This window comes from Nothobranchius furzeri, chromosome 9, assembly GCF_043380555.1.
Source record: "Nothobranchius furzeri strain GRZ-AD chromosome 9, NfurGRZ-RIMD1, whole genome shotgun sequence".
In the NCBI taxonomy this organism is placed as follows: Eukaryota; Metazoa; Chordata; class Actinopteri; order Cyprinodontiformes; family Nothobranchiidae; genus Nothobranchius; species Nothobranchius furzeri.
The window spans coordinates 66,800,952-66,826,699 of record NC_091749.1 but is presented as its reverse complement, the minus strand read 5'-3'; the positions used below and the strand labels follow the sequence as shown (position 1 = coordinate 66,826,699).

Sequence of the window (25,748 nt, the reverse complement as noted above, 5' to 3'; positions counted from 1 at the left end):
TATCTTGTTTAATTGGAGCACAGAACATAGCATTAACGACTGTAAACTAGTAACAGCCGTAATTCATGAGAGTCAGGTTAGTTTGCGATAAAGTTGAAAACAAAAACGGAAGTCAGTGGGCTAGGCTGAGTTTGCGTGAATGGGCGGGGCTGACTCTGGTGCAGCTCCACCTTATGGTGCAGCTCCGCCTTTGTAGTTCTGCAGCGAGCACCCTCTCCCTCACAATGAAACCTCCAAACCAACAAAAACACACAGGACTAGTAAAAGAGGTTGACTGACCAATCACAGAGCAAAATCAAACCTACCTGACGACCCCCTACTGGAGCTCTGACTGACTGGTTACATGGAGGTTAAGATTCTATAACCAATAACACCAGAAGCCAGCCCTGAACTCGATTGACTGGTTAGGACATTAATATAGGACAGTTTTATTAACTGCCTAAATGTGTGTAAGTGCTGCTGCTACACTGCAATTTATTGATCCCACCCTGGGATCAATAAAGTACACCCACCCACCTATCCACCTACCTACCTACCTACCTAGTAATTGCATATGCAATTAAATTGCGATGTGACAAAAGGTGATTTTCTAATCGCAAAGGCTGCGACTTGACTGGCTGCGAGTGGTTAGCCAAATGCTAATATACATTGAAAAAGCCATAGGGATGCTAATGCTAATATTCCCGATTACATTCTTACAAATTACGAATTAGGAACGTGCCAGATGATTACATTTGGAGTCTTAATAAAAAGTAAATCTGCCATTAATCAAATAAATACAGACAGATATTTTAGTAAAGCTAGAAAACTGTAAGATACTTTTAACTCCACTGAGTTTTGGCTAGCAGCTATGAACGTAACTGAACTACGGAAGCTCTGCATGGACAAGACGTCAAAAACTCTAAACACAAAATACTTCAGTAAATGGGACATACTTCTTTCCTGCAATCAATTTTCACAATTGATGCTAATACCTATGCTCCTTCAAGGGATGTGCTGCTGGCTGCAAAGCGTTGCACCTTCAAATGCAAAATGTTGTCCACTTGTGAGTGTTTATGTATGTGTAGACAAATAAACTTGTTGATATGACACATAGATAAATATGTAGATATATAAACTTGCTTATATTCAGTAAAAGTTACATAGATTTTTTTCTTTGCTTCTGTTAGTTGAAAAATGAGAAAAGCCCCTTTAGAAAATAATCGTGAATTAAATCGCAATCGCAATATTGAAGAAATAAATCGTAATTTGATTATTTTCCAAAATTGTTCAGCCCTACTACCTGCCTGCCATCATCTATCTATCTATCCATCTATCCATCTATCAATCCATCCATCCATCCATCCATCCATGATAAGAAAATAGATTTACTGTCTGTTGAATTATTGCTATTTCCACGCCAAATACAGTCACGAAACTTACTCTAGAAACCGGAGCAGAGACACACATTAGGTTGGATCTAAAGTCCCATTATTCATCACACAGCGGTGAAATTCCCCTCCGCATTTGAACTATCTCCACAGGGAACGGTGAGATGCAGCTGTGGCCGCGCTCGGGAACTATTTCAATTCAATTCAATTCTATTCAAATTCAAAATACTTTATTAATCCCAGAGGGAAACTGATCGGTGGCTGATTTGGTGGTTTAAGTCCCCAATCCAACCCTTTAAAGCTGAGTGTCAAGCAGGGAGGCATTGGGTCCCTCCCAATTTTATAGTCTTTGGTGTGACCCGACCGGGATATGAACTCCGACCTCCCAGTCCCAGGGCGGGTCTACGGTTCAACGGAAGGCTCAGGGGGAGAGGGTTCCAGAGTCTGGGGGCCACAGCAGCAAATGATCTGTCACCTTTGGTCTTTAGCCTGGTGCTGCACAACCAATAGGCTTTGGACACTGGACCTCAGGGACCTGCTGGGGGTGTAGGGACTATGTTTTTCCTTACAGAATGCCGCTGAGATCAACTCTAAATGATGTGGGTTGTTCTTCTGTTCCAACAGAAAAACGGCTCTTGTGGGAGGTTTCGTTCCAGTGCTTTGGGGGGTCCAGTCCAGCCTGATACACTCTGAACTACATAGAAACAGGAACTAAATAGTAAGCGTCAACAATGAACCTGCTACTGATAGAAAGGCCAATCAGCCAGACTGAATGGATTCATGCCAAGTAGGGCTGTTGGAAAACCCCTATTAGAAGATTCTCCTGCGATGTCAGACAGGTGAGTGTGAAGCTAAGGAGTCACACAGGTCATGGAGCGATAACTGGCCCTGATCGAGTCCTACTCTCATCTGTTCTTCTTTTGTTCTGCTGTTCTTTTAGATTTTTTAAGTCTTTGATGCCAAATAAATAATTACCACTGATTAACAGATTAATTTAATTTCAGAGGCTACATGACATAATAATGGAGGTGTGACTAGTTCCTTGCAGCGTTCAGCAGCAACGACTGACCTGAAACAACAGAAATGCTGCTAATGTTTGTATGAAACAGTAAACTCATGGAAACAGCTCACTGCTCCTGTACTGGTGGGAGCATGATTTAAACGAGGAATGAATATGTCAGAATGATCCCTTGCGGTTGAAAAAAATGTGTATAATTTAATGTTGTAAAAACACACCATCAGCAGCAGCAGCCAACTCGAACCATACACACACACTCACTAAAATAGTTTAATATTTTACTGCTACATAAACAACAGGCAACGACAGCTTAGTGTTCTCCCATTTGCTACAGGAAGCACTCATCTGTTTGGCCAGCTCCACTCATTAACCAGCCATTATGGTTCCGTTTAAGATCAAAACGTAGCCTGTTACATTTTCAAAGGTTTCTCTGAATACCTGAGGGAACTTGCGTGACTGTCCTGAAATGTAAACTTGAATTTGGTTGAAGTGTTTTAATCTGCTGCTAAAAACTTGAGTTAATACATTACAGAGTACAATACAGAGGTACTACACACTCTTAACTGTGTTGTTCCACCTACAGATCAAAACTCCTCGCAAGTTGCCCCTAATAGTAAAGGTACGGTAGCTCAGAAGGGTCAACCAAACACAAAACAAACATGAAAAAACTACAATTGATGTGAACTGGTCCTTAGAGCCATGGTCCCAAACACAGGGTATCTGCAGGCTTAAGGGAGCCAAATTTAAGCCTTTTTAAGACCTTTTTAAGGCCACTTTGACCAAATTTAAGCTATTTTTTTAAATTAAATTTAAGATATAATTTCCAGCTATTGCCTGGAACCGGTGCTAACTTCGTCACAAACATGGGATTAGCCATCCAGTTACCATTAAACTTGCACTTCCCCATGGCGCAAGCTCCCACTAGCTTAACCAGCTAATGTGCTCATCTAAAAATGGACCCCTTTCACAACCAACGGAATGTGTATGGTTCCGCTTATGCCAATATCATACACAACAAATGCTGAACACTAACTAGAAATTCACCAAATTGTATAGAAGCAAAAGAATCTTGTTTATTGGGTCTTCGGTAATTTTAGACCTTTGGAAATTGTATTTAAGGATTATTAGTCATTTTTAAGGATTTTTAAATTTGGAAAAGCAAATTTAAGACTTTTTAAGACTTTTTAAGGACCCGCGGATACCCTGCAAACATATTTACTTATGTTTTTGGCATGATCAACATACATAACTTATTTTTTAGAAGAAGTTCTGGTTCACGATAACTTTTACTTTAAAGAGCAAGTCACCCCCCTACCAGAGTCTTACTCCACTCCCACTTCCTGTTTGAAAAAAGCAAAAAATGCTGTTGCCTGGTGGAGCCGCAAAAAAATACGCATGCGCACACGCACGCACACACACACACACACACACAGGTTCACAATGACATTGTGACATCATAATATACCAGCTAACATCATAGTGTACCTCTTAGCCAATAGCGATGGCAAATTCTAATTCAAATGCAGTGCAGAGTTTTTACCTGAAGACACACAACACTGACAGTTTTAGGCAAAATATTTAAATTTGAACTAAAATGCACTAAAGTGCCACATTATTGACTACGCGTGTCTACAACATGATTAGACATTTATATAGTATATCAGCAAAAAAAAGTAAGTTGATTTGGGGGGGACTTGCTATTTAAGCTGTTATATTTAATTTTATTATTTCTATTTTATTATTAATTCTCTTGTTTTTGCCGTTGTGTTTCAGCTTTTGTTGACACTTCTGGGCTACCATCTAAAAGTGAGTAATCAGATTTTCAGTATCAAGAAGGATCATTACAACAAACAGTCATATTTCAAAGTTTGTGTCACCAATTGACCTTAAAGGTCTCAGCTGTAATGTTTTGACTAACTGCAGCACACACACACACCCACACCCACACCCACACACACACCCACACAAAGTCCGTGATTAATACGAACCTTTGTGTTGTCAGATATTTTGTGTTATTTGTGATTGACAGGAGCCGAGAGGAACCTGCTGACAGGGTGATTATGTAACAACAGTCAGAGCTTCTAACTTTTACAGATATAACGACCTTTTAAACACATTCACAGCACATTTATAAATGATCCTTTAAATAACATTTAATTGATATTTGACGCCTATTTTAACTACAAGCACGAATCTCATCATAAGAACCCCTTTAGCATGCTAGACGAGTAGCTAACAAGAGTAGAGTGTGGCTCCCCCGCCGCTCACACCGGCTCGGTTCTGGTTCCGACCCATGACCAGTGGTTCCTACTCAGACGAGCTAGCATAAACGTGACAGCTCAGTGCGATGGTGGTGAATCTCACATCACAGTTACACCGTTTCACTAACGTTTATTACTGCCAGGGCTTCTGTTGGTTTGTTGGCACTTTGATTAAATACGGAACAAAAACAGACGGAGCACCAACCGAAGCTGCTAACCTTTAGCTAGCTGCCTGATATGAAACTGTTGAGCAAATAAATAAATAATTAAAAATAACCCAACAGAGGTGACATCTTTCAGTGTCAGAAGCAATTATCATTAATCTCCGGTACCGGCATGCACACCGGTCCAAACGGTCCCGTTTTCCAGCAGCAGGGCGTTTTCGGTTAGTGAGTTAGCATGTTTATCTGCTGCATCACAGCACCGAGCGGAATAGCGGCTAGCTGTCCGGATAAAGCTCACTTACCGCTAATAAAAGGCCTCCTCTTCCTCCTTTCTGAGCGAAGTTTACACAACCAACCAGCTGGGCTTCAACCCCCAGTCGCAGCGGCTCTCAGACGGTCAACGCAGACACAGACAGCCGGGTGCTTCCATCATCTCCACCCGCCTCTCCACTAGCTTCCAGCGCAGTGACTTCGCTCCGTCCCGCGGCCCCTGGCAGAGCCCCAGCCCCGGGCCGTGACGCTGCTCCAGCCTGTCTCTCGCTCCCTGCTAGTTGTCTGACCCTCCGACTCTCTAATCATAAACACCGAGCACTCGGTCAGACATTCTGCTGACAGGACTTGACCAAAACATGCAGCAAAACTTAATTTAGTTCATTTATGGATCTCTGGAAGCACAGAAAATAAAGCTAATATTCGTTTAACCGGGGAAGTGTTGAGAGCTTTGTACTGGAGATACCAACACAGGTCCAGGGTTGGATCAGCTGGTCACTTAGCGTTTTTCGGTTAGGACTGAGAAACTCCTCTGGCTGAGAGACTGAGGCCAGAGGAGTTTCTCAGTCCTAACCGGAAAAGGGGTGTTCTCTCAGTCCTCTATTATTCATTATATTTATAGAAACGGCAGCTGTGAGTATTAGGTCAAATAGTGATATTAAAGGTATAAGAACGGAACACAAATTACTTCTTTATGCAGACGATATTCTAGCAACCATAACTAATCCACTTACATGTTTACCATATTTAATGGACTCTCTAGAATCCTACTCAAAAGTTTCTGGATATACAATTAATTCGTCCAAGTCTGAGGCTATGCCATTGTCGGGTCTGTGCTATTCACATATGGTGGAGAAATTTAAATTTAAATGGACACCTAAAGGCATGAAATATTTGGGGATTAAATTATGCCAAGAGCTAGGTGAACTGCCTTCACTAAATTTGAACCCAGTGTTGTCAAAAATCAAAACAAGTTTTGAAAAGTGGGAGGCATTAAAATTGACTTTGTGGGGCAAAATTAATATTATTAAAATGATTATAGCACCCCAGCTCAATTATATGCTCATAATGTTACCTATTTCTATTCCTCAGGACTTTTTTAAAAGGTATGAAAATTTGGTTAAACATTTCTTGTGGGAGGGTAAAAGAGCAAGAATAAAAATGGAGAAATTGTATGCCCCCAGAGAGAAAGGTGGATTGGGACTTTTGGACCCAAAGCTCTATTACCTATCATTTGAAATGGCAGAACTAGTTAAATACTGGGAGGATGGTAAAGAAAAACAAGAATGGTTAAATATTGAGTTTGATATCTGTTCACCATTTGATCCAAAACACAAATTGTCTAAAAAAATAAATACAACTAATCCGGTTATTATTCACTCTTGTGAGGTTTGGTCAAAGGTACATAAAATGTTGAAGCTTATTATGTCCAGAAGTATGCGTCTCTTTGGAATAACCCTGCTATATGTATTGGTAAAGTACTGGTGTTTTGGGGACAGTGGCACTCACGTGGTATATGTAAATTGGAGATCTGTATAAAGATGGAAACTTTATGTCTTGCGAGGATCTGCACAAGCCTGTGTGTTTTCTTTTGTTTTTGTATGTTCTCTGAAAATAATGAAAACTTTAATTATTTAAAAAAAAGAAACTCCTCTGGCAAGAAGTAAAGAAGCCTTACGCTGTTTTCAAAAGGCTCCAAATGTAAGAACCAATAACTGTTCCTTTCTCAGGCTACAGTTTTAATGGGTAAATATAACAGTTTCTGGCACCAACTTTCTCCTGATCTGTTTATGTATGAAAGGAGGAAAGAGAACTAAAGTAACAGAAACGTTAAAGCTGCTGCCAGTGGCTCATTAGGATCACTACAGTAACCACCAGTGACTTTAGGTTCACCATGATGACCACCAGTAGCTTATTAAGAAAGCATTTTGCATGTAAAACTCAATAAACAACAAAATGTAAAATGTACAGAAGTGACTGTGCAGTTTTAATGTATTTATATAAATGTGGCAAGGTGGAGAAACGAGGGCCTGGGCAGGATTCGAACCCCAGAATCACAGGTGAGAGTCACGCGTGCTAACCAGTCAGCGTAGCCAGGGCGCATGATCAATTGGGAGACAGTGACAGGATGCTCACCCTGTCACATAAACATCATATCCATCCCACAGGGGAGCTGGTAGAGGAGAGGCAGGTTTGGGCCTGTGTGCTGGAGCTGCTACCCCACCCCATCCTGACATATCCCATAATTTATTCCAGATTATTATTGACATGTTTTCTGCTGCTGAATCCTAAATTCACTTTACAATAAAGGGTTCCTTTATACAGTGATCCCTCGCTACTTCGCGGTTCATTTATCGCGGATTCACGACTTCTCGGATTTTTTCTTTGGAGCCTTATTCAAGGGAAATTCGCCGATTCGCGTTATTTTTCACCGATTCGCGGTATTTTTCTATGCGAAATATCAAGAAATTCCTGTTTTTTCATCAATTTCATCATAAAATGCACTTTTTGTAATAAAACTATAAAAAAAACAAGTACAAATTTTTTTCTATGTAAAGGGAGGGTTTTAAAACTCTGAATACTGAATACGTACCTGTTAAATAAATACTGTAAATATGGTGTCCCTACTTCGCGGATTTTCACCTATCGCGGCCAGGTCTGGAACGCATCTACCGCGATAAACGAGGGATCACCTGTAATGCATTATTAAGCATTAATAGACAAAGGGTCCCTTTATTAACATATTGTTAACTTAGTGTACTTAAGGCTAGGAAAAAGAGCGGGGGTGGGGGGTGTCTGCTTAGCAATGCATTACATAATATGGTTAAGCAGTTAATATTTTATTAAATAGTTTATTAATGCTTAATAATGCAATAAGTAACGTCAGTAAAGGGAACATTATTGTATAGTGCTACCAAAACTGCTTTTCCTTACATAGAATAAACACCAACATGCTCCCAAAGGCAGGCAGGCTCTAAATTTAATAAACATTTAATTCATGTCTACGTAACAAAAGTTACATTTAATATTGAACAGTACAGAGACCTGACAGTGGTTTTGATTCTTTTATTTTGGAATTGTTTTTAAAAATGTAACTTTCTTAGCCTCTAATATGTGGACATTGGCTCCTATTTCATTCTCTTGAACTTAGATCTTTTGTTATTATTTAGACACTTGATGTTAACTTTAAGTTTTTGTTTTCTTTCTTTTTTTTTAGGAAATTTGACAACGTTTCTGTTTAATTTCATTTTTACATTTTTGAAATTTTTGTCATTTTGTTTCCAATATTGAGAGTCGACTAATCTGTAAAAGCTAGATATGTTTTTTTTTCTTTTTAGTCACACCAAATATTCAATTCAAGTCTATTTATATAACGCCAAATCACGACAAGAGTCATCTCAAGGCACGTCACACAGTAAACATTCCAGTACAGTTCAGTTCAGTAAGCCAAACAGTAAAACGTTTCCTATATAAGGAACCCAGCAAATTGCATCGAGTCACTGACTAGTGTCAGTGACTTTACAGCAATCCTCATACTAAGCAAGCATGCAGCGACTGTGGAGAGGAAAACTCCCTTTTAACAGGAAGAAACCTCCAGAGGATCCTGGCTCAGTATAAGCAGCCATCCACCACGACCCACTGGGGATTGAGAAGACAGAGCAGACACACACACACACACACACACACACACACACACACACACACACACACACACACACACACACACACACACACACACACACACACACACACACACACACACGCACGCACGCACGCATGCAGGCACGCACACACACACACACACACAACATATATACCAAGTGTGTCTGTGGTTACATTTTGATTTCTTAGTAAATATTCTATTTGGCGAGAGATAAACTTTATTGTATTTATCCTAGTGAATCTATAATTAAACGGGTAATCTAGTAGTAGCACATTCGACGTCAAAGAAAGTAAAAAGTTATTATCAGGAGAGGGAGAATGTTTAAGTGGTTAGCAGCAGTGTTCAAGCCAATGGCACCCTCCATGAGGCCACCACAGCTCAGCAGAACACCATTGTAGCTTCTTCTGGAGAAAAACACTTAAGAGAAAAAATAATGTTAACAGCTGAAATACCAGGAAATATTGCAGTTAAAGAGCAAATTGTAGAAGAAATATAATTTTGGGTCTCAGGAGGATATTTAAAAGATTCTTTCTTACTGTATTTTATTTGGTTTTGTCTGAGGGTTTCTGGTGCTGCTCGTTTTTATCAGAGCGACGTAGAGAAGACCAGCCTCTTATCAGCAGGTTCCTGGTGTTGGCTGGCTGGCGTTAAATTTTCGGAGCCATCTCCGTCCGCTCAGAGCAGGGGTCACCAACCTTTGTAAAGCTGAGAGCTACTTCACAATAACTGAGCCATATGAAAGGCTGCCCGGTTGACAGACTGGAAAGCCTAGTCAGCTGCGCCCTCTGGTGGGCAAGTTCTATAGAGACTGAACCTTTTAGTTTTCTGAAGCTCTGCAATTAGCTACAGCATACATGCACCACCCTCAGTCGTACATTGCTGCATTTCAGGCACTCCAATATAAGTATGGTAAGCCACGACAGCTTGTCCAATCAGAACTGGGCGTTATCTTGAACATGCCAGCATTCAAACCAGGAGATGCTGCGGCATGCCTTATCTCTAGCTGTACATACACTAGTGAGCATGCTAAGGACATCTAGGCCAGGGTTTTTCAGTAGTGGATGTGCGACTGCATTTTTGAAGGTGGATGGAATCACTCCAGTCGAAAGGCTGCTGTTGACAATTTCCAGAATGAATGGCGCCAACACAGGAAGGGCCCCAACTAGTAGTTTGGTTGGGAGGGAGTCCTCACACATCAGCTCCCAGCTGAAACCCACCAAACCTATGGTGGGAAGCCTGCTGTTTGGTAAAACAGGACAAATTGAACTTTAAAATGAATTTATTTTTGAATTGTAACGACGATCAAAGCTCTGAAAATATGTCAGAGCCACGAGGAAAGATTTTTGAATTGGATTGCTTAGAAAAGTGTTGGTTGTGGGGGAGCATGCTGCTCCAGTGAAGAATATAAGGGCTCTGTCAGATGCTGTTAGGTCCTTTAATTAATATTAGAGCCAGTGGTAACTAGATAAATGCATCTCTTTCCAAAATACAGTTTGAATGTTGATTGCTGAAAAGCTGAGCAGATCCACCAGGGTGACAAGATGTTAGGATTTTGGGTCAGGGGTGAACTGGAGCTTCCAGAGAAAACCCCCACACAACACAAGGACACACAGAAATGATGTGGAGGTGTGTTTTCTGTGACATAATCCTTGTGTGGTCTTTTTTTTATTTTACAGACGACTAGGTGGTGTTGCGTAACAGGGAAGGGACGGGATTTAGTCACCCTTGATGGACGTTCTCTTAGTTTGTAATGATCTAAAAACGAACTAAAAACTAACAGTTTAATTATTGATCTTATAACTAATGAACTAAAAATGCATCTAAAAACTATAATAAACCAACTAAATATAACAAATGAGCATTTAAACTCAGCCGTGGGAGCATGCCGGACCAACCTAAGTGAGAACGTATGTGCATCCATTGCAGAACGTGGTATCTATAAATTTAGCAGCTATTTGCTGCTACAAAGAACAGCTCCATATGCTTATTTCTAAGGTCCCGGTATGAACTTTGTCCTTTGTTCAGTTCTTTCTGAAATTTGCTCTTTTCTACGTCTAACTGCTTTCCTACAGCAACTGTAGTCTGTGCCATTTGGACGCTAAGCGCTTCTTTTTCAGACTGATTAGTTAAAATAGTTTGTGCTGCTTCTTCACGTTCTTTTTCCATCTCCTGTTGTAAACTTTCTATCTGCCGTTTACTATCAAAAACCTCAGTTTTATACTTTTTCTCAAGGTCCTGACAACGAACCTCTCTCTCCTCCAGATCTTTCATATAATACCTCTTTTCTATTTCAAACTGTCTTTCCATCGCTCGTGCTTGGTCTGCCATCTTATTATACAGCTCGACTTTTTCATCCTGAACAATCCAAATCATTTCCTCTTTTTCCTTACAAAGTTTCCTTTCTTTCTCTAACTTCCTGTGTAAATTTTCTTCTTGCTGGCGGCTTTCTGATCAAGACGCTTAACCCGCCTTGCCTGCTGGTGGTGGTCAGGGGGACCGGTGGTGCCTGTGTATGGCAGGCCTCGCCTCTGTCAGTGTGTCCCAGGACAGCTGTGGCTACATCGTAGCTCATCCCCACCAACGTATGAACGGGTGAATGACTGATTGTGTCATGAAGCGCCTTGGGGGTTTGTGGAACCCTACAGACCATTTACCAATAATAGATCATATTTCTTGAGGTGTAAACATGGATTGCTGTAAAGCGTTGCTACTTCTCGCAAAATACGTGACTTTGGGAAGCAGTGTGGAGACTCTGAAGTTGCAAGTGTGGCATTCTGGCCACAAGGGGTGGAGGGAGCGGAATGACTTTTCATGAACCCTTTACTGGCTCAAGAAAAGGATTAAAAACATGAAAAAGTTGCACAGTGTGCCTTTAAGGCTGTGATTTACTAAGCTGGGAAAATCCGTGACCCTCCTAAGACACATTCAGACAGCTGCAGTACCACCTGACATTCGGGAGCTGACACTTGGCATGAGGTGGAACTGTCTTACCGACACCTTGGGCTATAAACACAGCTCCACTGAGCCTCTGCCTCCCACACTAAATATCTGTAGCTTAACTGTCGAACTACACGGAAGAACAAGGCGAAAATGAACTAAAGTTAAACTTCAAAAAGCAAAAGTCCCAGACAGCTGAACACAAAATGCTTGTAATCCTCAAGCCCTACAGAGCAGATTAAAGCTAGTAAATACATTAAAAACAAACAAAAAAAGTATTTTAAAATAAATGAATAAATAAATAAATTCTGAGGCACGTGGTCCGTGAAGACAGCACTGAAGGTTATCCTCAAAGAGCAGTCTGTTCCAGAGCCTAGTCCTTCACACCCTTCTCATGGAGATGGAAGGAATCTTGTTCGCCAAGCCACTTGGTTATGTCTCCTTGCACATCGCTGACCCTGATCCTATAGCATCGACTCTTCTTCTTATAGGACGCAAGGGCGCTTCACTACCTCAGGTGTTGTATGAACCATCCAATCTGCTGGGATGGAGAAGATGGCGACATAGTCAGATCTTGGCAGACAACTTTTGGACCACATTTATCCACCAATACCTCCCCGGTCTCCAAGAGCGCCAAAAATGGCGGACTGACAATAAGGACCTTAAGACTGACCTGGTTCTGCTTATCGTGGACTCTCAGCGTTCACGGGCCCTCTGGCCTGTGGGCACTGTTACGGAGACCTTTAAAGGATTGGATGGATATGTCCAGGTCTGCAGCTATAATGATTCCTCGAGGAGGACCCAGACGCTGATTCTGCTCGACATTCTCAGTGATTACAAATGTCTTAGCTGACATTTGGAGGCGGCTGTGTGAGAAAGCCTGGTCAGCTGTGCCCTCTGGTGGGCAAACTACAGACAGAACCTTTTAGTTTTCTCCACCTGAGTAAGCAGAACGCACAGATCACAACATGCTCTATAGGTGAAAAATCGTACGTCGCTTTGGATAAAAGCGTCTGCCAAGTAAAAAAACAAACATAAACATGTCTGGTGCTACGGAGGAGCGGAGCCTTTTGCTCATTATGGACATGCTTCCCGTGCGTTATGGACGATAGAAGTGAGTGAAATGTTTCTGTTTGACCCTAATCGCTGTTTCCCCCAGCGAGAGCAGCCATCTACGGCGCTCATCTACTGTACAGTCACAGGTGGGAGGGAGATCTTGGGAGAAGCAAAGAGTACATTGACTCCTACAGATTGATGACCTCGCCAGGCTGAAGCCCCCCAATCCGAAGGCGGGGTGGGGTCGGGTTTTCACAGCATCTGTCTGCATTCCTTCGTGGGGGTTTTATTTGTTTGCTGCTCAAGGCTTCCAGGTCGTCAGATTCAGATAACAAGAATTTGTTTGGGTCAGGCTGAGATAATTTTCCTCTCTGCCTTCAGTCTTTAAACTGATCATTCCAGTCCTTCAGTGAAGCCAATTTTGGGTTTTCAAGCCTGTCCATACCGTCCGGTGACTTTCTCTGAGATGTCATCCATTTTGCGCACCAATACCGTATCGCAGCTAACATCCATCTACGCAACATCAACCGCCTTCGCCCCTCCCTCACTACTCACTCGGTCCCCATCCTTGTCCACAGCCTCATCACTTCCCGTATTGACTACTGCAACGCTCTTCTCTTCGGTCTTCCTCACAAATCCCTCCATTAACTCCACCTTCTCCAGAACTTGGCAGCCCGCATCATTACCAGAACTCCCTCCTTCCACCACATCACCCCTGTTCTTCAGCAGCTCCACTGGCTCCCAGTCATTTCCAGAATCCAATTCAAAATTTTGCTATATACATTCAAAGCCATCCGTAACCTAGCTCCCCCCGTACTTCTCAGACCTCCTTCATCCCTCAACCTCCACCCGTTCCCTCAGGTCCTCCTCCTCCATCCACCTCTCTGTCCCACTACTCCGTCTGGTCACTATGGGGGGGCAGGGCCTTCAATCGCTGTGCTCCCCAGCTCTGGAACTCCCTCCCTCCTGCCCTCCGTGACATTGACTCCCTCACTCTCTTTAAAACCAGACTCAAAACCCACCTGTTCCGTCTAGCATTCCAAAACTTACTCTCTTTGCTCAAATCTGTCTGTTTATTTTATGCTGTTCTATCTTTTATTGTTGTGTATTTTATCTATGTCTGTAAAGTGTCCTTGAGTGTTTAGAAAGGTGCTGTTGAAATAAAATGCATCCAATATGGCGCCACCCAGAGACTTAGACCCGCTCCCATTTATTTTAGACCTGATTTTCATGGTTATATGTTATGAAACCGCCGATATTTTTCAACAACTGGATATCTTTTAATTAATTTACAACAGCTTTTCAATAAGTAATATACTTTTATATAACTATGAGAATCCCCCAGAACCTCCTCTGCTTCCCGATCACACACACGAGTTGCCAAGGTAACCAGACTGAACGACAGACTCTTAAATGCAAATGACAACCCGTCACTCTACGATTTTTTGTTGTCTGATGGGGACCTCTCCTTTGTCCCGACCGCTCTGCAACTTTTTGGGTTCTTGAGACAATTTTTTTTTTTACATTTTGGAACATGTAACAAACAAAAATTGTATAATAAAGCAGGAGAACAATCATAACTGAAATTATAACAAAGAACCAAGAAAAGATTTGTGAAAGGCATTAAAGATGGAGCAAACGGGTTATCAAAACATTCAACACATAAGAAACACTGGACAATATATGTTTTGCACAGTTAGTTCAAATTAACATGAGTGAATAGTAAAAGGATCTTAATTCATTTAAAAAAAACTTTGAAACAAGGAGCGGATCCTCTTAATTTACAGCAAAGGATGTGATATTTTCCCAAGAGGAAAATGATATTCGCCATGTCCAAAATATCAGCTGGTGAGTCAGTAACAGACAGCAGAACATCATTAACAGGTAAAATTGGAGGATTTGGAATCGTAAGACTCAGCCACTCCCTGACAAGAGGTGATCTAGGGATTTTTTAGAGGTATTGCAGAAGGCACATAGCCTGGCAAGCCAGACTAAATAAATGTATTATTTAGTCTGGCCATGCTCCATTGACGGCTCTTGGTTGTGGGGCGGGTTCTACCGTTGTCTTTCAAATGATCTCCGCATTCCACTGGACAATGAATGTGACATACTCTTGTTTCACTCTGTTGCATCATCCCACCCACCAGGCATATAGAGTGCCCTGATTGGCCCACAAAGTGGATAAAGCTCTGTGATTTGTTCACTAAGCAGATAGAGCACTATGATTGGCCCACCATTATGGACCAATCACAGCTCTTTGTGTGTTTGAAACCCCTCTAGAGAGCTGTGATTGGCTAGCCAGAGTCCTGGTAGGAGCTGCTGAGGTTCCAATGGAGCATGCCTAGACCAAACTTTGCAAAGCAAGAATTTGGTCTAGTTCACTAGGCTAGAAGGCACATGGTGTTAGGTCAAATTTGAATATTTTATGCAAAAAACAGCGACTGGATTGTTTGGTTTTTTGCACTTCAGCAGCCAGTGTCTTGATCCCGCTGTCAATAAAGTTTTTAAAAACTTTTAGGGGGGGGAAAAACCCAGGTAATCATGAGCTGAGGACGTAGCGTGACTAAATGCGGTTAATTGAGGGTGTTTCTGTATGACCGTGAATGGACACGGGCACCTGGGTACTCACAGGTGGGATCCATCATCAGACGATGGGGAAGGAACGTGCGTACAAGAGGCCACCACGTTTCATAAATCAGGATTTTGACCATTCGTCAACATTCTAGATTTTGTTTATAGGAAGGAATTTAGGAATATTTCTACTAACATTTGATGAATGAGGCCCCTGGTCTGCCACATCTGCAACTACCAGAACATTTAGGGGTCCCACTTCACTGATCCAACCCATCTAAAAGCTTGTGTGGAACATCTAAGTGGATCTGTGTCAGATGTTTGGTTCTGGTTTCCTAGACCTGACCCGGTTGTGGGTTCTGCTTCCTATCGTTGCTGCCCGGTCTCGCTGAGGTCCAGGTTGATCCCAGACAGCAGCTCTCCTCCACAGGAGCGGTTCAGCAGCTCTTTCAGGGCTTCGTTCACGTCGTTGTTGAAGACACTGGAGAAGCCGCAGTTGGGATACCCTCCACCTCCTCCTGTGTCAACCTGAAATGACCCCACCACCTCCTGAACCCACCTCAGCTCCTCACTGAGTTCCAGGTGCAGAGCTTCAAAGTGACCCTGCCTCTCCTGGAAACGCTCTCCGACGGCAGCGAGGCTGCAGTTAAACGCCTGCATGTCATCCTGCAGGCTCTTCTTGGAGGCCTCCACTTTTCGGAACTCGTAGCGGATCTGGGAAAGCTCGTGACGGACCTCCTCGCTCTCTTCCTTGTACCAGGCCTCCTTCTCATTATAGATGGAGACCAGGGCATCGATGTCCTCCTGTAGAGAGTCGTGAGCTGCTGCCAGAGTGATGAAGGAGCTCTCCATGTGATCAATGTCCTCCACTACCTGGGCGAAGCGTTCAAAGTTCATGTAGGTGTTGTTGGGTGGCATGCTGGAGTGGGACTTGATGGTGTACTCCCTCAGACGTTTGGTCTTCAGCTGCCGGCGCTCCCGTTTCCTCGGCTCCTGGGCCCTTTCCTCTTTGTGCTCGTTGTTCTGAAGGAGGTTAGAAGAACAACAAACATCAGGAGACACACCAGCAGCAGGTTCATGGTTCCTATGGTTCACTGGACTTTGTACGACTGAGCTTGAGGACTCAGCTGAGAGACATAACCAGAGTGTTGAAGGTTACCGTGATCCAGGGGTGGCTGAGAGCTTCTCGGATCGTTAATCTTTTCCTGGGAAACAAAATCAGTCATGAGCACCAGAGCTTTAAAGCCTCTAAGACAAAACTGCATCTATTACTTCTTATCTTTCTCTAGCAGCTGGCTGATGAACCTCTTGGCCAGCTCACTGGTGTGACAGAAGAACTCCTCGTCAAACTCATAGTTTACTGCCGAGATGTTCCCCAGAGTGTCCTGCTTGGTCTCCCCCAGGAACGGAGATGCTCCGCTCAGCCTAGAGCAAAACAAACAACACCAGCCCATTTGACTCGTAAGGAGCCAGATCGACGCCCAGAAGTTCTGCTCATGATCGTTTGTGGTTCACTTGCAGGATGTAGGTGATGACACCAATGCTCCACATGTCTGCCTCCAGCCCCAGCGGCTCGTAGTTCACGATCTCTGGAGCTTTAAAGGGGAACAAGAACTGGATTTGTTCGGAGAGCCGACAGCCAAGTTCAGCTAAAACAAACGTGTCTCACCTACAAACTCCGGCGTCCCAAAAATGTTTTTGAACTCAACTCCCGCATCGATGGTGTGGGCGAGACCGAAATCGATCAGCTTGATTCTCGGCAGAGAAACGTTTTTGTCCAACAGCATGATGTTTTCAGGCTGCAGAGGAGCAAAAACGCAGAAAACCTCTCAATAAAACAAAAAACTAACAAATCAGTTCTTATTTGTTCTGATCAGCTGAGAAACATCCAGGACACGCTGGTCTTCCTTCAGGCCTCTTCCCGATTAGACGTGCCTGGAAAACCTCACGAGAGATGCATCCTAACCACCGGTTCAGGCTTGCTTTAGCGTGACCTTCATCACCACCCTCCTCATTCTGCTCTTTCCAACTCCGCCTTTCCCCAGATCCACTGATTTCCCTTTCCTTACATTTCTTAATCACATTTTTTCTCATTTTAACCATATTTTTTAAAAGAAATTTTGTTTAATCTTTTTAATAGTTTGAATTTTTTGTTCTTGTGAAACTTCTCCTGATTTTATCTTGAGAGGCGCTATGTAAAAGATCATTTTCTTTTATTTTCTTTCAGATGCCCAAACTACCTCAACTGGCTCCTCTTGATGTGGAGGAGAAACAGATCTACTCCCAGCCCCTCCCGGATGACCGAGCTTCACACCCTTCCTCTAACAGGGAGGAAAAATATCTTCAGCCGCTTGTATCTGCGATCTCACTACCCAAAGCTCGTGACCATAAGTGAGGGTTGTTGAGGTGGACTTTCGTCCTGAAGATGATTTGTCTGATAAAAGATGAAAAAATGTGAAATAAAGTGCACAATAAGCCAGTTTTAATGACAGCTTGTTATAAAAAAAACTGCTTCTGTTAAAGAACTAAGAGAAATAATCTCAGATGTTTGGATCAGAGGGGAGAGCCTGGGGGTGTGTTTGGCTAAAGCACAACACATAATTGAATCAGTATTTGACGTAAAATAATAAAATTAAACCTTAAAATCAAATATAAATATAAATGTGGCAGTTTTAAGCTAAAAATGCAAGTTTTAAAAACTGCAAAAAAATGAAGTGTCCTTTCAAAATAAGAGTGAGGTTAGGTGATAAGGCATCAGATCCTTGAGCTGTTTAGTGAACCAAGTCTGATGGTCATGAGACCAGCCAGCTGTAAAAGCAGCAGAACCCGTCTGCAGCAGTTCTGCATGGGAACTGGACCTTTCTGGTTGATGTTCTGAACACCTGTAGCACACGTGCAGCCACCAGGTGGCAGCATAGGTACATTTATCAGATTCTAATAATTGATGATGTGCTTAAATATTTTTAAAATTATTAATCAATAAAAAATCTACCTCATTTTAAATCCACTGAGATACAAACATTCCTGGGAAATTTCCAGCATTCCAGGGTTGTTAACTTTGAGAATAAATTCAGAAAAATATGTGAAAGAGGGCAGATTTATAAAGAATTGATATAAATGGAGTCAACAGCAGAGAGAAGCAGAGAAAAACAAACTGATAAAAATCATAAAGAGCTTCAGAGATCAGAGATTAGATTAGGCGGAAGATTATTATTAGAGAATTACATCAAACATTCAACTCTTTCTGGACCAAATCCTCACCAAAGCCCTTGACCTTAAAACAGGTGTGTTCAACATGTGGCCTAGGGGCCTGTTGCAGCCCTCAGAGTGATTTTGTGTAGGTCACACATGCATTCCTAACATTTTGTATTTTGTCTCCAGCAGGCTGTTGATGGACAGCGACACTTTCTAACATTTATATGTTCTGATTTTCACTAATGTCTATGTTGCTATTTTGAGGAATAGAAATAGAACACAAATTATTTTTTTCATTAAAAAATATTAATTTTAGAAGACTTAGACAATGATTTTGACCCGTCTAACGAAGTTTGGACACACCTCTTTAAGATCTCCTAATGGAGTATCAAGAGTGGTGCCTTCATAGACAGGAATATGTAGACGCCCAACTGGGCACTGAGAGCATAACAGTTTTGCTGCCATATTGGATGGGTCTACTCACACTTCTGACCAAGTCCTCCAAATACACCCACATCACCCCGCTTCTCCTCCAGCTTCACTGGCTGCCAGTCAACTCCAGGGTTCATTTCAAGATCCTGGTTCTGGTCTATAGGGCCTTACATGGACAAGCACCATCTTACATTGGTGATCTTCTTAGTCCCTACACCCCCAGCAGGTCCCTGAGGTCCAGTGAACAAAGCCTACTGGTTGTGCAGCACCAGGCTAAAGACCAAAGGTGACAGATCATTTCCTGCTGTGGCCCCCAGACTCTGGAACTCTCTCCCCCTGAGTCTGAGATCAGTGGACTCAGTGGTCTCCTTCAAAAAGCAGCTGAAGACTCACTTTGAACATCTTAGGTGTGTTCTTGCTGTGTCTTTCTAAATCCATGCTTTCGTTTCTGTGTTTAAAAAAGAACGAAAGCATGAAGACTCACTTATTCACGCTGGCTTTTGTATGACCTTCTTCACCACTCTCTCTTTATTCTGCTCTCCCCACCTATTCCACCTTCCTCAGGATCCACTGATTTTCCTCTTTCCTATTCACTCTCTCTCTTTCTTAACATTTTTAATCACATTTGTCTATTTTTGCTCATTTTAATATATTTTTAAACATTTTCGAAAAGCTTTTTTATATTTTTACAATTTTTGTTTTTGTGAAGCGCCTCGTGATTTTTATCTTGAGAGGCGCTATAGAAATGATATTTTCTTCTTCTTCACTCTCCAAAGACAATGCTAAGTGGACAGCTATGCCCGTTTTTGTGCAGCCTTTTGTTGCAACAACTGGCGTGCTATTGAAAACTGATCATGTGGGATTACTAGTGGCTTTTCTAACCCACGTGGTGGGATTTTATTTTTCAATTTACTTTCAATTTATTTTAATTATATATATATATATATATATATATATATATATATATATATAAGCGATGTATCTGACTTTGTGAAAAAGCTTGATAAAATGTGTTTTTAGTTGGGTAGACACCTTCCTCAATAGAAATGAGCGAACTGGGGGGAGAATTTAGTCCCATCTAAGATGGCTGCCTCCGGTGGAGGGTCTACAGGTGGGCATTTCTTTATTACTGTTGTAGTGTTTTAATTACACAGTAAAATACACCAGTTTATTATAAAGTTTTTATATTAACAGTAGACAATAGATAGCTTAGTTTCAATAAACTCAAATATTTTATTACTATTTCATATTCCAGGTTTTAAATAGATAAAAAATATTAAATTAAATACGAAATAGAAACTTAAGAAAATAATGTGTATTTTATTTTTTTAGTTTAGTTCACAATATTTGAGTGAAATAAAACCTGAATCCATTCCGTTTAAACTGATAATAATCTGATTTTAAGTGAACTTTGACCTTTGTGACAGCACCTCTGTTGTGTTTGGACACACCTTGAGGTCGAAATGGGCAATCTTTCTGGCGTGGAGGTAGTTCACCCCCTCCAGGATCTGCTTGATGAACTGGGTGGCCTCCTCTTCGCTCAGAGACTCCTTCTGGGCCAGGAAGTCAAAGAGTTCTCCACCGGAGACCCTGGAACACAAACACCCATCAGCAGATCTCCTGGAGCTCCTGCCAAACCCCAACATGTGTTTGTTCACCGGGAAGCTGTTTGCTCCCAGTCTGGAGACCTGATGTTGAGTTTGTTCTTTCAAGATAAATCTTTTCTACGTGTTTTTTCATGTTTCTGTCCAAAGTGACCAAAATCAGGTGGAATCTGAAGTACACAGACGAGAACCTTCAGGTACAGCTCCTACTGACACGGTGTCTGTCTGAAAAATCAGCGTTTGTTTGGAGATGCCAACAAGACAAATGTACAACATCTGAGCAGAAGGTTTATTCTAGTCATACGTTCTGTGTATCTGAGGTCAGTTCTTGAAGGTACCACCAGGTCAAGACACTCTTCAGCCCCAAGTGTAGGGATTGTTTGTTGACTAGTTCTGCTCAAACAAACACACACACACACACACACACACACACACACACACACACACACACACACACACACACACACACACACACACACACACACACACACACCCTTCTTAAGGATGCTGGAGTTGATGTGCCACTCACAGCTCTAGGATCAGCACCACGTCCGTTCGGTTCTCGTAGACCTCGCGTAGAGTGACGATGTTCTGGTGTTGGACCCTCTGCAGGATAGTCACCTCCCGCTCGATCTCCTCTCTCCGGACTCCCCGAGAGCTCGCCATGCTCTGGCGTTTCTTGATGAATTTGGCAGCAAACTGCAGACCAGAGCTTTTCTCCCTGCATTGCTTAACGATGGCAAACTGTCCACTGAAACACAAACATGGAAAATTGTAATTTGAAGGAAACCTATTTCACCAAAATTGCTGATTAAGAACCATTTTAAAGGCTTGTAAGAAAGTCTGCATACTTTGAAAAAAGAGGGAGCAGGTGAGGTCTGGATCTGGGGTTCTGGACTGGACTTTTGCCCCAACCAGTTCAGTAGCTTTGACCGCAAGGTCCAGAGGAGGCCTGAAGGGGGCGCTGCACATTTACAGGAAGAAACCTAAAACCCTTTATCATTTAAACTTTCTTGTTTTTATCCGATCTGACCAAAGTCCAGTTTTAAAGCAGGACCAGAATGAACGTGGCTGGTTTCTCTGAAACTGGGGTTGTTTGTTTCTTAATGTTGTCATTCGCATTCCTGCTATTTTCAGGTTTGCATATTCTGCAACAAGCTGCATCTGCTCAATATCAGCCTGACACCCACAGCAGCCACATAGGTTCTGCAGGGGCCCGCGGGCCCCAGGGGGCCCAGACATCTGGAGTAACTGGGGGTTGGGGGGATACCAGCCACACACAGGAAATATTCCTCCATGGTGTGTTTTAGAGAATTGCTGATTATGAAACAATTTCAAGTTCAGTCAGGCTTGTATGTCCCACAGGCTTACAAACAAACAAGTTGAAGGTCATGACTACAACTTCCTCTGCTTCACTTCTACAGAACGGGTTTTGGTCGGAAGCCAGTCAGACAGAAACCTGCTGGCTGCTAAAGATAGACGGTAACAGCTGCCTCCATGTCACACCAAGACACAGCTAAACACTCAGAACACCTAAACCTCTCCTAAATAAATACATTTCTAAAGTTAATGCTTAAAACTAGGGTGAAATCATAGTGCTAGTTAAAGATTTGATTTAAGTGAATCATTTTTCACATTTTGATTTTTTTATTGAAATTAAATTATTCATGGAAAACTGATAAAACATTAATCATGTAAAAACCTCAGGCAGAGGCTTTTTTCAGGTTTTAGTGCAGCTCGCTAGAATACCGCACTGTAAACAAAATAAGCAATGGAAACTAAAAAAAGATCAGTTCACTAGAATTACATTTAAAACAGGACTTCTTGATATTTGGACACGACTCTACCATTGAGTCTGTTTGATCTGCAACACTCATGTTTTATCTCCACAAATTACACAAGCCCAAAGGAGTTCTGCCATGTGGTGGATTTGCTAATGCTAACAGTTAGCTTCTACCCATTGAGATGTTCTCTGCTGCTTCCTGGATGCTAACTCCACAACAGCCTTCCCTGTCGTGAGTCGAGATGGGTGAGTCCTCATATGTTGAACGACAGTGTGACGTAGATCTGTCAGGTTTTTCAAACCCTAGAGTTTCCTCGTCTATTTTCTATCAGAGGCAGATGCAGGAGATAGTTGTAGGAGACTATTTTCATGTTCAGCTTGCATAAAAAACTAAGAGGGACTGATAATTATCAGGAAAAAATATCTAAAATGGCCGTTGTTTTACTCTATTCTAGTATATTCTATTAAAAAAAGAATTTTCAGTGATTCACACCTTTGAGACAGTGGTCTTATTGGAAACAGCTGGGTAACGTTTGGGGTGGAGTCCAACATGGGCAGGGCTAACTCACTGACACGCCTCTTTAACACATCTCAGAGTGTAAACAGACTATTTCTTTAGCCTATTCAGATGTTTATTATGTGCTCAAATGTGTACACCACCCTCTGATGGGGAGCCCAAGTCACGCCTATCTACTTCCAGTCCATGGGTCGTCTAACGTAAAAACATATCAATGACTGTCTACGCAGTGATAAGTTATTTTCTGATCCTGTTTGGCATGTGCCATGGATTTAACATATGATGTCTGTGAATTTTAAAGACTAACAACTCATCAGGGGGTAGAGAGGAGGGGCACCCACAGTAGTTTCGGTTCATTAAATAACAACAGACAGCTACAGCTTATAAGCTTGACTCTCCCACATTCTAGTCAGAATTAACGAAGCTTCTTGGATGAGAAGCCAAATGTCTTCAAGAAACCAAAGAAGTCCAGTTGCCTTCATTTGAACCCTTATAGATTACCATGAGCTGGATGACTGAGAACCTTCACCAGCAATTTTTAAAGACACATTTTGACGCTCGTGGCAGCAAAGCTTCCTTTAAGTTTTCAGTGAAATTATGTGCAAGGACTAGACTACAACTGCTCGGCTCACTAAATTTATGTCATCAAACCAGACAAAGAGAAGAAGAAAAATGGCTGCGAGTTTGCATCCTTCTTCCAGGACAACTAGAGCACTTCAGTATAGGTAGCAAGATATTCACAGATTCAACTTTTGCAGTTAAAAACCTTCTGAACAGACTAATGTTTCGAAACATGAAATACCTATCTGGACTCGTGGCAAGGTGAACAAGCTGCAACGTTTTATCTTGCCAACTTCACTGAAGTAACATGAGCAGCATTAAACGTGGAGAAAACCACTATAAATGTGGCCATGCTGTAAGTAGCAGCTTTGCGGTGGGAGAAGAGATTCTGTGGTGATGTCATATATGCCACTTCTGATTTGTAGTCTTTTAATTATGAATTTTTTACAAGCAAATACATTTCTAATTATGTACAGTCAGACATAGTCAAAATACAGTCCGCACAAGCCTATGTGGGATACAGGGCAAATACATAAGGCAAAGTGGACCAGAAACTTTTATTGCCTACTCATATTTATTTTTCTTTTTTGTAGTAAGGGGAGGAGATGGCTTCTGATGTCTCTACTAGCCTATATTATTGGCTAACACAACTAAAAAGACGGAAAATGATTTTCACCAACACCAAACTAAAGATTTTTATACAAAAAAAAAAAAACAACAAAAAACAAAAACCAAAACAGAAATATTTTAAACCAAACTGGGTCAAAAGTTTGAACATTAGTCAGACTCCACAGGTGACCCAAAATGAAACCAGACTGGATCAGAACCAGTTTTTGAACTTGTTAATATTATGCTGCACATCTGTACCTGCCCAACTCTTCACCAATTTCATAGAAGTCCTCCACATTCTGTTGCTTGAATAACTCCATGCCTCCTGCTGCGTGCGTTCCTCACGGGGTAAATATAACTGTCAGGATGACCTCCAGGCTAAAAATAAACCATAAAAACACCTTAAACATACGTCAGAATAAATGTTCTAATCAGCAGAAATCACCAGTGTAGAAAGTCTTCACGCGGTCGTCTTGTCCTCCTGATCGGTCTAGGTTCGGTTCGGTTCGGACTACGAGGATCCAGACACTTAGTCTTCGGCGCCATTCAAAACCTCCTACATAAAACTTAGTGTTAAGCATTGCGCTGTTGGGAGGTGGAACTGAAAATCTATTATATAAAAATACGTTAGATTTTATAATAAAAAGGTTTTAGCTGATAGAGATTAAGCCGATAGTTTCACAACTTTAAAACAATTCAGAAAACAACGAGAAATTTTCAAAACAGAGTACAGATTGACAAGAATGTGAGTAAACTTTTAATTCACTGATTCATAAACGCGGTTTGGCGCCAACATGTCCGCGCGCTCCCGCCCTGATTGACCGACCATCTGTGCTGCCCATGCACGAGCGCAGCTGTTGCAGAAGTGTTATTTTTTCTTAAACTACAAACAGATAAAACAAGAACAAACTTTTAAAGTTTGCTTCATAAAAATGTAATCTACACAAGTTGTGTGAGAAAAATCAGCATTGTTGTTAAAAACTGAATATTAATCTATACATTTATTAATAGTTTATGTATAATCTAACAATATTTTCACTTTGATTTTTTTGTAGATTTTAACTAGCCTATTTACAAAATTTAAATATATTTCTAATAAATGAACACTTTATTTGGATTAGTTGTCAAGTCAAGATTCCTTTTAATTGTTTGAATGCTGTTAAGCATTCAAACTATTGTTTTCCTGTTTTTCTTTCTTCTTCTTCTTCTTCTTCTTCTTCTTCTGCTTCCGTACACTTTTTGAACCTCTTCTTCTCCTTCAAATTTTGAGCTATTTCAATAATTTTATATCAAAACGTTCAGCTCGTCAAGCTCTATCATTTTTGGCATTGATATCTTTAAAAAATTTTGAGTTATTAAGCTTTTTCTGAGAAAAATTTCCCATTGAAATTAATGGGATTGGTCAATTTTCAGCAAATTCCTATCACTTTTTTGACCTCAAACTCTATTGGGTTCCTTTTAACTTAGATACTTCATTCAAAGTTCAACAAACTCACAAGACTTTCCTGTTTAACATATTAAAGAGGCTTTTTGATATCTTTTACGGTTTTTCTAAAATCGCAGGTAGAAGTTGAGGTACGACTTGAAATTTTCAGAAAAATTAACAAAACAACCAACCAACCAGCTCTATACACTTAAAACTAGCAGCATAGCTGACATTTCAACACTAGTCAGAAGGCAGGAACCGCCCCCTCCTCCTTCACTGCTCTCTCATTGGCTGAGAGTTTTCAATCGTC

At 41.5% G+C, this 25,748-nt stretch overlaps 2 protein-coding genes and 1 long non-coding RNA gene across 8 annotated transcripts in view; 1 reads left to right on the top strand and 2 right to left on the bottom strand.

Moving 5' to 3' along the window:
- Positions 1-5,581, bottom strand: part of herc1 (HECT and RLD domain containing E3 ubiquitin protein ligase family member 1) — an 86,834-nt gene extending 81,253 nt beyond the window's left edge. For all 5 annotated transcript variants that reach the window (XM_054731964.2, XM_054731968.2, XM_054731965.2 and 2 more), the window contains exon 1: positions 5,116-5,581. The gene's annotated coding sequence lies outside the window, so the exon portion shown is untranslated. The remainder of the gene's footprint in view (positions 1-5,115) is intronic.
- LOC139071844 (uncharacterized) lies at positions 874-19,724 on the top strand. Its single transcript, XR_011521656.1, has 3 exons — positions 874-2,209; positions 4,162-4,194; positions 17,539-19,724. It is a non-coding gene; the product is annotated as an uncharacterized lncRNA (long non-coding RNA).
- dapk2a (death-associated protein kinase 2a) lies at positions 8,059-25,748 on the bottom strand. Of its 2 annotated transcripts, XM_015953265.3 has the most exons (9): positions 24,458-25,748; positions 24,271-24,390; positions 21,072-21,293; positions 20,390-20,528; positions 16,981-17,110; positions 16,831-16,906; positions 16,584-16,736; positions 16,471-16,516; positions 8,059-16,334 (listed from the first exon to the last, which is right to left on the bottom strand). In XM_015953265.3, the coding sequence occupies exons 2-9, from the start codon at positions 24,330-24,332 to the stop codon at positions 15,678-15,680; spliced, it is 1,485 nt and encodes a 494-aa protein (XP_015808751.1). In that variant the 5' UTR covers positions 24,333-24,390; positions 24,458-25,748; the 3' UTR covers positions 8,059-15,677. The 2 variants fall into 2 exon arrangements, with proteins under 2 accessions (XP_015808751.1, XP_070411210.1); XM_070555109.1 differs by having other exon boundaries at positions 24,271-25,748.

Bases quoted from the DNA above. Each gene is read 5' to 3' on its own strand.
- dapk2a (XM_070555109.1), bottom strand. From the start codon at position 24,332: ATGGAGTTATTCAAGCAACAGAATGTGGAGGACTTCTATGAAATTGGT. The intron at 16,907-16,980 runs GTGAGACACGTT...TCCCCTTTAAAG, and splicing joins TGGGACGCCGGAGTTTGTAG to CTCCAGAGATCGTGAACTAC. The intron at 16,335-16,470 runs GTAACCTTCAAC...AACCTCCTTCAG, and splicing joins TCAGCCACCCCTGGATCACG to AACAACGAGCACAAAGAGGA.